Source organism: Chelonia mydas, chromosome 2, assembly GCF_015237465.2.
Source record: "Chelonia mydas isolate rCheMyd1 chromosome 2, rCheMyd1.pri.v2, whole genome shotgun sequence".
In the NCBI taxonomy this organism is placed as follows: Eukaryota; Metazoa; Chordata; order Testudines; family Cheloniidae; genus Chelonia; species Chelonia mydas.
This window is the reverse complement of record NC_057850.1, coordinates 110813210-110831555: the sequence shown is the minus strand read 5'-3', so window position 1 is coordinate 110831555 and position 18346 is coordinate 110813210. Positions and strand designations below refer to the sequence as shown.

General features: G+C 38.7%; 1 protein-coding gene across 23 annotated transcripts in view; it reads left to right on the top strand.

Annotated features, from left to right (window-relative positions):
- The window catches only part of HIVEP1 (HIVEP zinc finger 1), a 199523-nt gene extending 181442 nt beyond the window's left edge, over positions 1–18081 (top strand). For all 23 annotated transcript variants that reach the window (XM_043540108.1, XM_043540098.1, XM_043540109.1 and 20 more), the window contains 2 exons: positions 13203–13714; positions 16364–18081. In XM_043540108.1, the coding sequence (XP_043396043.1) occupies positions 13203–13714; positions 16364–17536 (1685 nt within the window). In that variant the 3' untranslated portion in view covers positions 17537–18081. The remainder of the gene's footprint in view (positions 1–13202; positions 13715–16363) is intronic.
- The last annotated feature ends 265 nt before the right edge of the window (positions 18082–18346 follow it).

The following is an 18346-nucleotide window of genomic DNA, read 5'->3' as shown; positions in this document are numbered from 1 at the left end:
GCAAAAAAGCAGTCATTGTGCTGCATGCAGAAGAAGACTGTGCTCTTGTAGCAGTGATTGAGTGTATATCACTAGGTGGGGTGATATGCCGTTAACAATTTTGCCGCTTTTCCACCTTCACACTTTTTACTGTTTCATTAATAACATGAACATCAGTAAAAGGCATTTATAACAATTGATAAAATTTGAACCAAATCCTGTATTTCTAAAACACTCTCAAAACTGCCCATGGAAGAAGGTAGGAGGTTGACGCTGTTCCAGAAATGCAGAATTAGGGACATTGCAGATTTTGATTAGTTGAATAAGATGGATCACTAGCAGTGGGCAACTCTGAGAGGTAAGACAGGACATTATTTTAGGACTTAGTTTTGGCTCTAGAAATTCATCAGTGTAGTGATGGAATTCATCCGCCCACCCACCTGTACTGCAGTAGGATCAGACATATTTTTTACTTTGGTATATTTTTCTTCTTTACATTGAATAGTTTATTAGATTATGGAGGAGGCTTTAAAGAGAAAAGTAGTGAAGAGTTTATTGAAAGAAGAAGAAAGGGTAATAGATTAATGCACTTGCTCCCACTTGACAACTAATAGCAGACTAAGTGAATCAGTCTGAATTTAATTCTTAATAATGTTGAGAATGTGACTCAATGTTCTTCAGTTGGTATGACTCAGTAACGTTCTAAGTACAAAGGAAGTAGCATTTGCCCTTTCTGAGCACAAATTGATTTATTCCTTCTGAAGACCAGAAAAAAACAAAGGTAATCTTTCTTATTTGACAACAAAATTCATGAATTAGTCCTCTTAGTAATTGATGTACAAAACAAGTACCACAGAAAATATGCAGCCATTACATAGTCAGATTTATTTCTCACTTAGGAACAATTTTATTTCAAATGTTCAGTTTCCACACACAATAAAAAAAAAATGCTGAACTGTTGTTTTTTTTAAATACCATTCTGCAGGTATCATAATCTTATTTGGCCTTTTGTAGTATAGGTGATCAGGGATGTTCTATTCACTAGAGTGAAAAAACGTAAGTGATTGATAGGTTTATGTTTGCATTGTTAAAGATCTCCCTTTATAGTAGGAGAGTTATGGTTTTGGATTTAAAATCCTCATTAGTACTCTGGACAATTGAGTTATTTTTAAATTATTATTTTAATTATAACTGTTAGACTACGTAGTAGTTCACTAGCATATATTAGGGCACAACATTTTTGCAAGAAAATTACTAAAATGCTATAGCTAAATTTAGTGGGATTTAAAAAAAAAAAAAAGAAAGAAAATTGAAATTCATTGAGATTTAGACATTAATTCCATTCGGTTCTTCTGAAAATCCTAGCCTGATCTGAAGTGTCCACTTGCCAGAAACTGCTAAAATCATTAATAGGTGCCCAAATACCAAGAGAAAACAAAGCACGTAGATAGTGCATAATTCTCTTCAGGGAAGAAAACTTGATACCCAGTCTTTAACGAGACATAGCAAGGATCTGTCATTGTGTTTCATGTACATCTGTGTCCCAGACGTAAATTGACCTGAACATTTTTCAGTAATCTCTGTAAAAGTTCTAATGTATATCAAAATTTAACCTAGTAGTAGTATGTACGATATATTGTAGAATGATGTATATTTTGCTCTGTTCTACAGAGAAAACAATGCAAGTTTTGGGGAACAGTTAAAATGTTTCTCCTTAAAGAAACTGACTCCATGTATCTTTAGTTTTGGAGTTGTGTGCCAGGACATGCAAATGTAAGTCCCACACCTTCTGGGTGTGGTGTTCTGTCCCAGCTAGTGGCACTGACCGCACTTAGCAAGAGAGAAAATGAGTCTGTTCTACAGCCGAAGCTAACAGGCAGTTGGCTCTTAGCACACGCGGTAGAGGCTCATGCACTAAGCTCCAGAGGTCCCAAGCTCAGTCCCCCCTGCCGACGACTGGGATCTGTCAGCGTTATACAAGCATAGGACCTTCTAAAAGCAGTGCTCTAGACAAGGTTGTGAATTTTGGGTATGCACTGTAAGGTGTTAAGATTGCATCAGCAAAGAAATGCATGTTGACTGTATGTGTGCCAAGTTTTTTCTCTGCTTACAGTTTGTACGTTTAAGTGCTGCTATTTCACATAGGTTTTTTTAAAGCCTTTATTAGTTTTATGTTTTTACAGTTGTGTAAAGTTTTATTTCTCATCAATATTCTCTAGTCTTTGTTTGCCCAAACAAAAGAGAGAGAATTATTTTGATGTATGTAACCACGGCACCTGAATTCATGAAGGATGTACAGGAAGCCTCCCCTTGGGGCATGCAAAAGTAGTAAATGATTGCTGTGCACCTCTCACCCCCTTTTGTTTCTTTTCCAAAGGCCACTTTCTTCAGCCTTTATTGTGCTCTTGTTGTTCCAGAGCAAAAACAGAAGCAAAACTACATATGAAACAAACATTTTTAAATTAATATGAGAATCTCCAGTAGAGGTGGGAAATTGGGAAATGCACTTGATATTTACCTTTGTTTACAAAAGGTAACATTTTAAAAAGTGCCTGAGTCACTTAGGAGCCTATGTCCTGTTGAAAATCCATTTGCTCTGTTTTATTAAAGGTCTGTGGTGTTCTGTGGAAGAAATTACACATGTTCTTTAGAAGAACCACATTATTAAGCTTCATCTCTATTATAAATTAAGAGTCTTTAACCTCTGAGTTAACACAGTTCATTTACAGTAACTGACCGTGTAAAGTAAATGGAATTTAGACTCCAAAGTCACGTAGGTACTTTTGAAAATTTTACCCTAAATAATTTAGTATCATGTGCTTGATAAGGTAGAATTTACTAACTGTACCATTTTTAAATTGGGGAAAAAAAGATTATTACCTCACCTTGCATGTACATTTACATGTGTATCATGCTGTGTATGTGTATCATACTATGTGTATCATGCTGCAGCACTATTTAAAATGAATTATTTTTAACAGCACTTAATGCTTATGCTGCACAGTAAGATCTGATACTACAATACATCTAAACTGTGGTGTTATGCTTGTACTTTTATAGTGATTGAATCATGTTTATTATCTTTGGAGATTGTGTAAATCATCTGCTTTCACCTAATAACATCAGTATTATTTGATCCTTTCACCTTCCACCACCTTGATTTTCAGTGGTGAATGTTTTATTTGTGTCAAATATGCTTTTTTTTTTTTTACTTTAATAAATGACAGCTTTGCATGCTTTTATTTTTTTATTCAAAGAGCTGACTGATTGTTAGAAGTGGCATGTTTATATCATAGGAACCAATGGTCCAGCTGACCCAATATTCTTCCTCAGGCAGCAGCCAATACCAGCTGTTTTAGAGGAAGGTGCAAGAAATCCAGGAAGGGACAATTGGGAAATGACTTGGTCATAGCGGAAATTTCATCTTTCCCTTAAGGCAGTTAATTGTTCGCTTCTGTCCTGAAGCAGCCGGGTGTCTATAGGTCTTATGTTATAATTTGTTATCCTAGCATATGTAATAATGCATATTCTTATTGGCCATACACATGTCTAGATTTTGTTGATACCTACTTAACTAAGCTGTTGTCTCCAGTAAAACTCAGTAGGTTTTTCATCGGGTTAATCAGCTGAAATTAGTGTTTGGCATTTAAAGAAACTACTAGCTTTTTGTTTGAGTCTGACCGTTAAAATTTACCACTACTTATGTTATCCTACTAATACCAGCACTGATACCACTATGAGTAGCCCTGTTCTTTAAGCTAATATCAGAAAGAGGTTGACTCTCACCTGGAAGTACTACACAGTTTAATATCAGCATATAGAAAAAGGGAATGGAAAGCTGTTGTAGATATTTCCCTATTGTGTGCACGCACTTAATGCTATCCATTTTTCAAACAACTTGAGACATTGCAGTCATTACACTTAAGAATTTACAGGACTACGGTGTTCTTTAAAAGAGAGCGAGAGTGAGATTCCCCCTTGCTGGGTAAGAATCTGTGGGATCAGAGCTTTTAACAGTGTTCTTTTGTTTGGATTTGTCATCATTTGGGTATTAGTAAATACTTTTTGGTTTCACCTTTTGTGTTCCAAACCATCCCCACATCCTTTTACCTTTCATCTACTGATCCATGGAATGTTCTTGTCCCCAAGGGTTACAATGTAAGGAATGTTAATATCTGAATTCAGCTGTCAGCAGAAGTGAACCATTTCGTGTGACAAAATCCAACTGGGGATATCCTTTTTGACCATGTTTGTTTTTACTTTGCAGTCTTTTTAATAAAATGAATTTGTCTCTCTTCTGAACTGTAAACATTCTAGGCCTGATCCTGCCAAGTGCATATGAGTGAGGTTGCTTGCCTGAATAAAACTACTCACAAGTGTAAGAGTTTGCAGACTTAAGTAAATCGCCAGCTACGTTATACAAGTTATTTAACAATAAACTCCAGTGATGAGAAGAATTTGTGAGCAGTCTCTATGCAGAAAGTTTTCATCCTAAAAATATTTCTTGCTTTCCACACTGTAATTGTTAGATATTTTTATATGTAATATACACTGAATTGTAGTTTTCAAACAATATTACATGAGCCTTTCTAAAGATCAGATTTTTCCAGGTTAATTAGCAGTGTGTCATTTATCACAGTAGTTCATAAACTGATTTTCAAGGCTCTGGATTAGTTCAATGCTGTTTCGTTCTGCGTTCTTAGCATAGAAAAGGTTAAAATAAATGAAAACCTCAGTAAAAATCTACTTCTGATAATCTGGAAGAATCTAAAATTGACCTTTTTTTTCTTTTCCAAGGAAGATTTTTTTTAAAATAATAATTAACATGATTATTTGCTCAGCTTAAATGTATGTAATATGCATTCTAACTCTACATCCTCTGACCTGGGAGTAGAATGTTTGTGGCTACCGGTAATTCATAATACGAGATATACACAAGGCAGGATTATGTGTGAATAACACTTCTTGTTTAAAGAAAAGAATGTGAGAAGCCATAAGCTCTTTTCTTTTTTTACGTAGTTTCAGGTTCAAACATCTACAGCTGCTTATCTGAGGATCTTAAGGTTCTTCCAGCAGATGTCACTATGAGTCTGTTAGACAGTAATGAGCAGAGACTAATAGCTGAAGCAGTATTTACACTTAATCTGTGTGAGTTTACTTTAAAAAATAGTAATCCATCAAATTTAGAAAGAGGTGCTAATTTTGTTTCATAATTTTCTTGTTAACATTTACCTATAAGTCTGTAAAAGCTCTCTGCCAAGTAGTTTTAAATTGTCTCACTGGGGAATTGGAGATGTCCAATGCAAGACTGCAATACTCTTCTAATAATAACTCTAATAATAATTCTGTGCTACCTCAAGTATGTACCTGCAGTACTATTAGACAAACAGGTCGGGTTGTGATGGTTTACAAAGGAGACGCTGCTGTATATTATTGATAATACAGTGTAATATTTGAAAATATTTCCCCCTTCGTTGCCATAGTATACTATAACTTTCTTAAACTTGGATAAAGACTATAACTTGATAGTATGGAATAAATGCCTTAATTAGTTGTTAAGTTAGATGTTCCCATTTCCTGGACAAAATAAACTGCATTTATTGGAAATAGACTCAAGGCTGCAGGTAGAAGTGTTTATCAGCCCAGGATATTATTCAGTTAGTAAGAAGTATCTTCGGTCTCTCATAAGCAGAGCTGTTAGGGACACTTGTAGTTAAGATTGCCTAACATTTTCCATTATAATTCCCTGCTTTCAGTAGCTTATAAACTTTGCCAAACGTAGCCATGTAGGCTGAAATTTTCCATGCTTGCCCTCTGCCTCAAGCTGAACAATTTTGGAAAGTTGCAGCAAAAGCAGTTCCGCCCTTTTAAAAAACAAGGTTAAGGAAAAATCTTAGTTATGCTAATGTTAAATGTATTTTTTCCCCAACTGTTTCTTTGAAGAGTTCTAGTGCCTCCCTGCTTTGTAGCAGGAGCTTGGAATTTGGCAGGGGAATAGTCCTTGGGTCTTCTCCTTTTCCCATGAAAATTTACCCAGATATGGTCAAGTTATAAGCCCCTGAACTTTGCCATTTGAATTCAGTGGGAAGTTACTTACATGACTAAGTGGCTGTAGGATCAGGCCCTGAAAAGTCAAATCAGACACCACGCTTTTTTCTGACCATATCAGAATCAATATTGAAAAATTATAAACTTAAACTACGAAAACATTTGCTATGAGGCCGCGTGTAAATATTATTACTAAAATGAACAGCGGATTCAAGCAGAAAAAATATTTTAAAATAAAGGGCTTACAAAAGTGTGGAAAGAAATGCTTAGTGTTATCTACCTCAGTCCTATAGTTTATAGCATCCTCATCTGGTAAGAGCAGGGCTGGAGTTAGTCAGCCCTAGGCTCTCTCAGTAATGGACATATTAAGATGATAATAATTCCAACTAATGCTGCTGTGCGGAGGAACTTTAATCCTTTTCTTTCCCTCTTGGAGGTAAAATGCCATTATAGCAACTAACTAATCAACACCATTGTAAAAAATACTGATCTGATTGGCAGGCCAAGGACATAAGGACAAAATTAATCAAGAGGGTTTACCCATGAAGCTAGTGTACTTCAATAAGTAGGATTAAAAACTCAGTTTTACTAGCTGAAGTGCTAGCAAATCTATAGTGAAAAGTTATGTCAGTGTTTCTATTAAATCGCTGTTTGCAGTTAACTTCCTGAAATTTTCATTTTTCTGGCTGGAAGGTTCAGGTCTCATTTGTGGCCTAAGGAGAACATTCTTTGGAAAAGTTTGAAGAAAAAATGGTGGTTCAGCCACTTTTTGAGGGAGAACAAAACACCCTCATCCCCCTTCTCCAAATGTGTTTGCCATTGATAAAATATTCTTGAGGTTGATTTTTTTTAAACAGTTTTTGTGCTAAAAGGGTGGGATTAGAACTTTGACTGGGAAATAACCTTTATAGAACAGAAGAGCCGTGAAAAATTAGACTGCAAACAAGTTTTGTATTTGCAAAGTTATAAGTGCTTGAAAATCCTAGAATAAGCATTTGCAGAACTTGGAATACTAGATTTTAGGCACATTCACCAAAGTTCTAAGCAAAGGAAACAAATCTGGGGAGGCTAACTCAGGTGCTCAGTGAACATACAGTATCTGTCTGCTGAGGTACACACTGAAAAGAGCAGGGCTCCTTTGCCAGACTGAAGAATGTCTGAAGAATATTTACTTCAGTGGGTTTTGGGTCAGGCACCCTATCAATAAAGAGCATCTGCTTTATTAATTTTGGACATTGAGCAAGTTAGAGCCTTTTTCTTCTTTAAAATACATAGGAACTTCAGTTGCATAAAACAAAAACAAAAAAAACACCTCTTAAAGACCATTAGATTTGCACAGTTAAGTCAGGAAATGCAATTAAGTTTGTGCTTTCATAAGATCCCTTGCCTCATTCAGTACCTGTCTCCCACATATAAATGATGCATGGACTCATCCATACACAGTTGTACTAAGTAGTAGAATGTTACCCAGGCATATCTAAGATGTTAGAGGAATGTATCCTTTTTTTTCTTTGAGAGAGGATTAAATCACATAATTAGACAGGGTCAAACTGCATACATGTAAGAGGGCAGAGTTAAGAAGGGTGCAGGAAACCTTAATTTTCACTTATCCTGAGTGCTTTACACAAACATCCTTCAAGTTCTCCAAGTAGATTTTCTTTTTTCCCCTTTCTTTCTTTTTGCTGTAGTAGACACTATTTTCACTAAGCTGGGTTCTTGTATTGGTTATTTTGTGACCAAGACGAAATGTGCCAAAACTTTTAAAACAAATATTTAAATATTTAAACACAATCATTATAACAATGCTGCTAATGTTAACATGTCCTATATTGCTTTACAAACTTACACTGATATCCACAGCAAAATGCACACAGCTCTTGTGATGTATCAACAATGTAATAACAATATCATACAGAACTTAGATCAGTAAGCAAATAATACATTTTTCTGACTAAACTTTTACAGGGAACTTAGGCAGGCAGAAAGCAATTACCAGAGTTGGAATTGGACCAAGGCATCTTGGTTAACAAGCCTCAGCTTGCAAAAAAAGGTGCCATAGGCTCTTTCAGTTACAATAAGTGGTCACAGCCTCTGTTTGACATCTCTTCCAAAGACTGCACCTTATTATTAAAAACCTGTAACCTTGATGGTTCTTCCCCTCCACGTAAGAAGGAAGCAGAAACCGTAGAGTTGGACATTATCACAAGTAACATCTCTAATATTAGATAATACTCTAAGCATTCATGAGTTACAAAAGCTCAGGGACCTATCAGTGCAGTGATCACGCACACATGGATATAAAGCATAGTGTTCCTTTTTGCATTGCCAAAAGAACTTCAGTAATTTTTTTTTCATCTAATGTTTTGAAAGCAGTGTGGGAGTAATGGAACTACACTCATCACTGTCAGGTTGCTTATAATGCAAGCTTCTGGCTCTAGGTCTACACTTTTAAGCAGAAGCTGGCAAACTCAAATGATGGAGGGAAGCTGGAAAACAGTGGGCGGGGGGGAATGATAGCCCCATATTAAGCCCTGCATTTAAGGAATCAGTGTCCCCTACATGCTTTCCACTTTTTGATAATGGGAGATTGAGGCATATGCATAAGTTTACAAAATATTGGCATAGGTCCTATATTAACAGTATTTCCCTGTGAGATCCATACTATTTTTAAATGTGTGTTTAGAGAACGTAATTTCTCACAATGAAGTAGGGAATTTTGGCCTAATTACTTGGGGTCTCTTTTAGTCCTTATATAAAAATGTATTCTGTGCACATCAATGTAGTCACCTCAAAGTGATGATACAAACCAAAGCTTCTGCAATATATAATGCAGATGACAAAAATGTACTTAAAGTACAAAATATATATGTTAAATATCAAAATATATCCTTAAAGCTAAGTTGCAAGTTGATCTAAAAAAATCTGTCTCTTAAAATATGTGCTTAATGTATCAAATAACCAAGCTTAGCTGTGTGCTGGATACCGCTCAGCTAAATCTTACTCCTGTATCTTTATTGTGGGCCTGGACCTAAAAAAAACCCAAACCAGATGAATGCTAATCTAATAATGCAGGTGTTCTCCATTTCGGAAACCCTGCCAATGTTTTGAATACCCCTCTTTGCTTTGTTACTTGTGCCATTGAACACGCTTTGTTTTAAAATATTCTTTTTATTGGAGATTTAATTATAGGAACAAAAGAAGAGAAATGAGACTTAAACACTAGCACACGGCAGGCATACTAATGTAGAGAAAAGTAAAGAGTTAGTCGGAATCCAGATGTTTAAATAATGCTTAGGAGCTCAGTCAATCAAAATGCAGAGCTGCTAGCATTGACTACAGTGAAAGCACTCAGTTATGTAAATCCCTGAATACTGATTGGCTGAAAATCTGAATGACAATGATTGATGTTACTATTCAATAACAACCGTGAAATGTGTCAACCCCTGTGCAATGATCAGATCACAACTATCAGTAACTACTCACAACACACTGTTTTGCATGACAGCTATGGTTATTTCTCACTGGCTACACAACACAGATCCCGCACGCTTAATCTCTGCAGAATGTACGTCATATGTGCACAGAAACTCTGGCAGCCTAAGCTTTTCACCTCTTCCCACTACCATTTTATGCCACCTGCCACTGTTCACGACCACTCACCATGCTCCTCCTTTTGCGAGTATTTGTTCCTATGGAAAAACTAAACCATTGTGACTCCACAAGAGGGAGTAATTCATAGAATCATAGAAATGGAGAGATGGAAGGGACCTCGAGAGATCATCAAGTCCAGCTCCCTGTGATCCACAGAGTTTATACTCATTCTCTCTATTCCATTGTCCAAGTTATTAAAGAAAATACTGAATAATATGAGACCCAGGACTGACCCTTCCTACAGGACCCCACTAGATATGTCTTCTCCGTGTGACAGCAAACTGTTGATAACTACTTTTTGAGTACTGTCTTTCAACCAGGTGTGCACCCACTTCATAGTAATTTAATCTAGACCATATTGCCCTAGTTTGCATATGAGAATGTCATGTGGGACTGTGTCAAATCCTTACTAAAAATAAAGATACATCACATCTAGTGTTTTTCCTCCAATCCACTAGGCCAGTAACCCTGTCAAAGAAGGAAATTAGGTTTGTTTGGCGTGATTTGTTCTTGACAAATCCATGCTGGTTATTCCTTAAAATCCTATTATTTTGTAAGCATTTACAAGCTGTTTGCTTAATAGTTTGTCCCAGTATCTTTCCATGTATCAAAGTTAGGCTGACTGATCTGTAATTCCCAGGGTCGTCCCTGTTCCCTTTTTTAAAGATAGGTACTATGTTCGCCCTTCTCCAGTCCTCTGGGTTCTCAAAGATAATCGCTAATGGTTCTAAGATTGCTTCAACTAGTTCCTTAAGTACTCTAGGATGAAATTCATCAGGCCCTGCTGACTTGAATACATCAAACTTAACTCTTTAACCTGTTTTTTTCACTATTTGCTTGCATTCCTCCCTCTTTCCCCCCCACCCCCCCATTAATAATAATTGTGTTGAGCATCTGGTCACCACTGTCTACTGCCCGAGGTGGACAACAAACAGTCTCCTTTCTCCTCTGATGCTGCTGTAGTCATCCTTAGTTGGCTAGCATCCTCTGTCCCACATGTTTCCACGTATGTCCTGTCAATGAAGCCCTTGTGCTCCTGGTTGCTACACAAACAAGCCCCCTCCTTTTGCAGCTCTTACCTGCTTCCTGAGGGACTCCACTTGCAGACGCCTCTCACAAAGGTGGTTCCACCTGCCTGGTATTCATCGGTGTAGATGCGCAGTCTGCATTCCCAGCAAGTCCAGACCAGACCAGAGTGGAAGCCTGCAGAAATTGCTTTCTTAGGTGCATTATATTGTTTAAAGATTCCCCTCCTCCCTGAAACAAGTGAGGGTGGATAGGTAACAGCATCCTAATCCATCCCTTCCCCAGCATAATCCATCTTTTAAAATTACTCAGAATGGTGAAAAACACACTTTTCAAAGAGAGATTGAAGTGTTCTCCAACTGGTTTTTGAATGTTACAATTCTTGACATCTGATTTGTGTCCATTTATTCTTTTACGTAGAGACTGTCCAGTTTGGCCAATGTCTCTCTCTGGTCACTCAATTACAGACCTAAAAGTAGCAATTCTTCAACAACAAAACTTCAAAAACAGACTCCAACGAGAGACTGCTGAATTGGAATTAATTTGCAAACTGGACACCATTAATTTAGGCTTGAATAAAGACTGGCAGCGGATGTGTCATTACACAAAGTAAAACTATTTCCCCATGTTTATTTCCCGCCCCCCCCGCTACTGTTTTTCACACGTTCTTGTCAACTGCTGGAAATGGCCCACCTTGATTATTACTACAAAAGGTTTTTTTCTCTCCTGCTGGTAATAGCTCACCTTACCTGATCACTCTTGCACAGTGTGTATGGTAACACCCATTGTTTCATGTTCTCTGTGTATATATAAATCTCCCCACTATATTTTCCACTGCATGCATCCGATGAAGTGAGCTGCAGCTCACGAAAGCTTATGCTCAAATAAATTTGTTAGTCTCTAAGGTGCCATAAGTCCTCCTTTTCTTTTTGCGGATACAGACTAACATGGCTGCTACTCTGAAACCTGTTATTAAATTATATTTCTGTTAATGGTTGCTATGAGCACAGAAAGAAAATATATAGTATCCCTTCTTGGTTAATGCACAGATTACTATCTAGGATGCAAGGGCTGAATCGTTACGCAAAGAATTATTTAAAGACTCAGAGCTCTTCCATATCCTAATCCTACTACTAATTTAAAAGCATAAAGGCTTGAAATGTTGCGAGGGAGTTCTAATGATACAATTTTTTTAACCTAAAGCTCAGTGCGTATGTTTTTCTGTGTGATGCATGTTTTGTTTGTGGTTTCACAGCTGGATAGAGTAACGGTAGTAGGTCTTAATTCTTATTAAGATCTGATTTTTTTTTTCATAAGTCATTCATCTTGACAGTAAGTTGTCTGTGTAAATTCCCGTAAACAGAGGCTCTTTTTGAAATTTTAACACTAAAACCAGACATCCTTGAATATTAGGGTTTTTTTCTGAGCCAAATGCTGTTTTGTGCTGATATTTTCTTTGGAGAGCTCAGCAGACTGACATTTAATCCAATATAAAATAAAATATTAGTGTATCCAAGCAGTTCATCTTTTGTCAAATATGATCCAGCCAGTTTGGCTTGGAATCGGATACAACAGATGGGGTTTCTCTCTTTGCTGAAGAAAATTCTTCTCTCTTCCAAGGTATGGTACAAAAAAAGAAAAGAAAGAAAGAATATCTGTAGTTTAGCTTACCAACTAAAACTGATCAAGAGTTTGATTTCTGAATGATGGGCAAAGACAGTAGTGTCAGTTCAGCTTTTAGACTTAAAGTCAATGGGACTTCTCATGTGAATAGAGTTACCCGCCTGCTTAAGTGTTTGCAGAATCAGGGCTGTTTTGTGCACTAGTTGTCAGTTAACTCCTAGTACATTTGGTTGATATAAGTGAAGAATTCTGGTAAAATCTAATTTTAGTCTCTTCTGCCTCTTAACTTGACACATTTCTGACTAGCACTTTCCATTCTTTTTGTTTGTCTCTTTAAAAAGATTGTGTAGTAGTGATTCATACTAACTGCAAGGATGTCCACCTATGAGTCAGTAACAAACTTGGGAATATCACACTGGTAAGGTTGGCAAACAAATCTGGCATCACTGGAAACTTAATGAACCAGGAAACCAATTCCCTCTACCCCCTGCAAAATAACTATTTATTAAAAGAAACACTTTATATAGAGAAGATTTAAGGGGGAAAATCGCAGTCTGAAAGGCATGAGAACAATGCATAAGTAAAAGATACAGGATGGGCATAAGTGTGCCTAATGACGTACTTTGGAAAACGGAAGCTTAGAGCCCTTGGTTGTTTGTGACTTAGTAGTGGAAAGTAGCTGATGCACTTGTGTTGTACTTTGAGTGTTGGGTGATAGACGTTTGTGATTCTGTTTTATATCAGCATTACAATTCAGATGATGTCAAGTTGTCTTGTCCTGTTCCCCCATAGCTGATAACTCTGTTAGAAAAACTTTGCTAGGCCTTCAGTGGAATAAATGTTTTTCTAATTTTTGTATTGGGTCTATTTTACAGGTGAGAAGCAAAGGTTTGGCTGTGATCGATCAGGATTTGATGTGGAGGATTCTGATGGCCCGGAGGATGATGACAATGACAATGAAGATGATGATGAAGACAGCCAAGCTGAATCAGTCTTATCTACAACCCCCTCAGTTACCGCCAGCCCTCAGCATCATCCATCTAGAAACATCCTACAGGAGACCACAAGTGCTGATGAAGACATCAGAATTACAGACTGCTTTGCTGGGGTCCACACAGACTCTATGGATGGTCTACCTAAAGCACTACTTACAAAGATGACTGTACTCAGTACAGTACAATCAGACTGCAGGAATTCCAGGTCACCAATAGCAATCGCACATCAAGAAGCAAAAGAAGAGAAAATACAAGACAAGGAAACAAGTATAGAGCCTACCATCTCCCCTGGCCCTTCTCCTAGATCTCCATGTCATCAGATGTCTGTAGATTATCCAGATACAGCAGAAGCTTTGGGAAGTTCTGCAACACCAACTACTGTTGTTTCAAAGGTTAGAGTATTCAATTTAGGGGGAGAAGGGAGACTTGTATTTTAAATCCTTCTCAAGAGCTGTGATTGGGAGCCAACCCTATTATCTATCCTTATTTTGGTGATTTTTCTAAAAGCCATCTAGTTTCCTTCCTTATGTTCTTCATACAATTGTTGCAGGCTGATACAGATTTTAAAAAAAAAGAATTCCAAGTGCAGGAGCATAGTAATAATACAGAAACACAGTCCCCCCCCCCCCCCCCCCAAAAAAAAAAAAAAAAAACTATGTAGATTAGATTGTACCTCCAGGACTAAAAGGATTAGTTATAACATGGTTCTTTAGATTTTTGCAAAAGTTTTGAATTAATTGGCTGTACTGTTCAGACTAACTAGTGGTATATACCAAATAGACTTAGTGCTAGAATAGAATGGTATGTTCTGGGATCCAAAAAACCTGCACAGTAGTTGCCCTTGTTCAATACCAAGGGCTGGGAAGAGCACAGAATTACTAATCTCAAGCTATTAAAAAATTAAGACTTGTATTCAAAGTTTCCAGCCCAGTGCACCTTCACCTAGGCAAAAGGATTAGTTGTTGGGAACAGGACAGCATCAACAGGAGGCGGCTCCATTGTGTCTGTCTGGAGCTTCACCTGCATATGGCATACTGAGCAAGATGCTAGGGTGATGCATTCGCCATGCTGATGGAATCCTGAGGGATATGCTCCTGGGGGAATTCTGCACCAAAAACTAAAAATTCTGTGCACAATTTTAAAATTCTGCATATTTTGTCAAAAGAACACAATGTAATCACACAAGGTTCAATTATTTTGGTAATTTATTTCAAAATACCTGTCAGCAAGTATGTCTGTAACAATACAGACAAAAAAGATTCAGGAAATGTTTTTTTGACAAATAGATTCCTTACTTGGCACGTTAATACCAAACTCTGAGTAATAATTCATTTAAACTATAAAACAAAAATTTATTTCCCGCACCGCCTCCGAACCAGGACAAAGGCTTGGGGAAGTCAGGGTAATGGAGGATCTGAGGGACAGGGAAGTAATTGCTGGGAAGGAGCCTGGGAGTGAATCTGGAGGGTTGTTGGGTGTGGGTGGGTGAGGTATGGAACGAGTTTTGTTTTGGTTTTTTGGGGGGTAGAGGGGTAAGGGAGGTGAGATTGTTAGGGAGTTGGGAAGCTTCCCCCATGCAGACCTTGGCTGATCCCTAGCCTCTCCCATTCAGTCAGACACCTCTGCCCCATCCTAATGTGTCACTGCACCACCACTCCCCTATATCCTCATGTGTCCCTGCACCTCTCTTCAGCCACCCCTCTTCCATTCCCCCCATGGGTCCCTGCACCTGAACCCCCATTCAGCCACTGGTTCAGTGCTGTCACACCATAGCCTCCTGTGCCCTGCCCCACTCTGTTCCTCCCACTAGCCCTCCTGAACCCCAGTCTGTGACCCCCCCAGCAGCCCTGTGTGCTCTTTTCTGTCTGTCCCCCCCATATCCCATGACTCCTCACCTGGCCCTGCAGGCAAAGCTCTTTAAAGAACGCAGCCACTGCTGCCTTCATCTCCGAAGCTGGCTTCTCCAGCCCTGAGCTGGCTGCCCTCTCTTCTGGCACAACTGCAGCCCCTGGTGGGAGAAAGGTGTAATTGCAGCGCCTCTCTGACAATCTGTTTTCGGGGGAGGAGGGGAATCTGCAGGGGATATGAATTCTGCGCGTGCAGAGTAGGAGTAGGGATTGAACCAATCAGCCTCTAGCAAACTGAGGAAAACACAGATGGGAAACGGCAATTTTCAGCATCTTATAACTCAGCCAAATGGTGATGGCATAAGACACCTGCCTCCTTAGTCTCTGCAGTAACCTGACGTATAAGGTAGCGTCACGGGATAGTAAGCCCTAATAGTAGTAGTAGAATTGCAGTTGCCCCTAGAAGCCCCAGTTGCAATGGGAGCCCCATTGTGGTAGGCACTGTACAAACGCACAGGACAAGAGTACCCCTATATCAAACTGTTTACAGTCTAAATAGACAAGACAGACAAGGAGTGTGAGAAGAGACAGGCACACACAGGCAAAGTTAGTTGTCCACGACCAATCAGCAGGTCAATGGCAGAACTGCGAACAGACCCCAGGTCTCCCAAGTCCCAGTTCAGTGCCTTCTCCATTTAACCATGTCAGTTTATGGTAACAATACTTTATCATGCATCTCTTAATAAAATCCTGTATTAACAAATGCGTTTAGCATTAGCCTTTCAGTGCAGAGACTGTAATGCTGCTGATGTGTGGCTCAATAAATACCCCCGAGGAGAGGAGGACACTTCTAGATCTGGATGTCCAGTTACAAGATATCACAGTAGTTAATCCCCAGTCGAGAGCTGAGTTTCACAATGAATTTACTATAAGGGAAACGCCAAAATGCTTGTTAAGTATTAACACTAGAGAGAAAGCAGACGTTCTAGACTTAGGAAAGTTTTATTAAAGGGTGAGGAGGCGGAGACATAGTCAATAATTGTTCAAGTCATGAGCTGCATTGTGAACTGATTTGCTGCAACTTCATAAAGGGAAAGTAGGCTGTAATTCAAACTACCTCCTTGAGGGTATTCTGATTTAATTGAGCTGCATTGGCACTCTTAATATTGAAATGTTTTTGCTTCTCTTTCGTAGAGCACAGCGCCTGTGCGGCTTCCCTCACCACCCGTGGACCAAAGCACGCAGACAACAATGGTGGTTCCTTCAGCAGCCTCGCCCTATCCTGACATCCAAGAAGAGAAGCTGCATGCCACGGAACTGACAGCTCCTCTGACTCATTTATTTAGCCACCTTCCATTGCACTCACAGCAGCAAGCCAAGACACCTTATGGTATGATCCCAGTAGGGGGAATTCATGTGGTCCCTGCTGGTCTAGCCACGTACTCCACATTTGTACCAATTCAAGCTGGGCCAGTGCAACTCACCATTCCTGCTGTTAGCGTGATTCACAGAACTACAAGTGCGCTTGGTGACACGGCACGTGCAGTCTCTGCCACTGCAAATCCACTCGGAGTTGCTGAAGTGAACAGTGTTTTGCCATGTATTCCAATAGGTCAGATTAACGGGCCAAGCGTCCAGAGTCTGAGTGCACCAAGCTTACAACCTCTTCCACCGTTAGGCATGGAGACAGTGAACATATTAGGCCTGACAAATACAAATATAGCCCCTCAAATACATCCTTCAGGACTCACGCTAAATGCTGTGGGACTACAAGTTTTGACTGCAAACCCTTCTCCTCAGAGCAACCCCAGCCCTCATACACACATTCCAGGCCTGCAGATACTGAATATAGCACTGCCTACGTTGATCCCTTCAGTCAGCCCCGTAACTACAGATGGGCAAGGAGTTCCAGAAACACCAGCTTCCAGTAACAAAGCCTGTGAAATTCACCAAGAGCGGACTCCTGTGAGTTTTCCTGCAACTGACAGCAATCCGATCACTAGTGCTTTATCTCCTCAAGCGGCACCGACGGGCCCTTGGTACAACGTAAAAAAAGTTGCAGAGCCTTTTCCTTCGAAGGAGTATGAAAGACTCGATGGTCCTGGAAAAACAGATACTGAAAAGGCTGACCCAGTAAATCATGTCAAACCAAAGTGTGATGTCATTTCCATTCAGGTCAAAAGGGCTTCCACCTCAGAACCCCTCTTGAAGGTGAATTCTGAAGTTTTAACCAAGTCCCCAGTCCATCAAACTCTCTCTCCAAAGAGACAGGTACATAGGCCAGCAGGATTGCCGCGAAGGCAGAATACTGTACAGTTTAGTGATGGCAGCAGTGATGATGAGGACAGACTTGTAATAGCAACCTAGATTTTTTTATTATTATTATAACACTTACAGGTTTCTTTGCAAACCTTCTTTTCCTTAAAGCACATTTTTCTGACACAAACTCATTACTAATCTTTGTGCAATCATGAACTCTTGACCAATAATTGTTGTTTCTCGTCAGCTCCAGCCATTCTTGTACATGTTGTATAGACAATTGTGCCTTTTTGGAGTTTTATGTTTAGAAAACTGTACAGATTGTTGAAAATATATATAAATATATATATATATATAATATGTATATTAAAACCAGGTAGTTGCTTGTGTTTAGTAAGTAAAAACATCTTATGTCAGAAAAACTAAAATGATTAAATTATATGTTGCACTGTTAAATGTAAATTTTTATGGCTGTGGGGCAAAGTTTCTGTGTACAGATCTAGTATGTAAAACTCCATATTTATTGTATCCATATTAGTCTTGGAACAAGGGTCTGTCCATCTTTCTTGTGTAAGACAGTAGCTTTACACTTAAAACAGAATACAGTATCTGTGTTATGAAATATTACAGTAAAATTTTGTTTACTGACTTTACCATTGCTTATGTTGTTCCTTCTTGATACTAATTAGTGATTGGTGAGCTGCCTAGATCATTTATTTTAATACAGCCCCCATAATTTGCTTTCTATTTTGAAACTGCTGATCAACTGCCTGCAACCATGGTTTCACCCATAAAGAGTGAATTAGCAGGTGTTTCATGCTCTCAGGAAGCAAAGGCTTCCTTTTTAAAATTCCTGTAGGGAGCGTATTTGCTTCTAAATTTTTCATATTTATTATCAAAGCCTGAATATCAAAATAA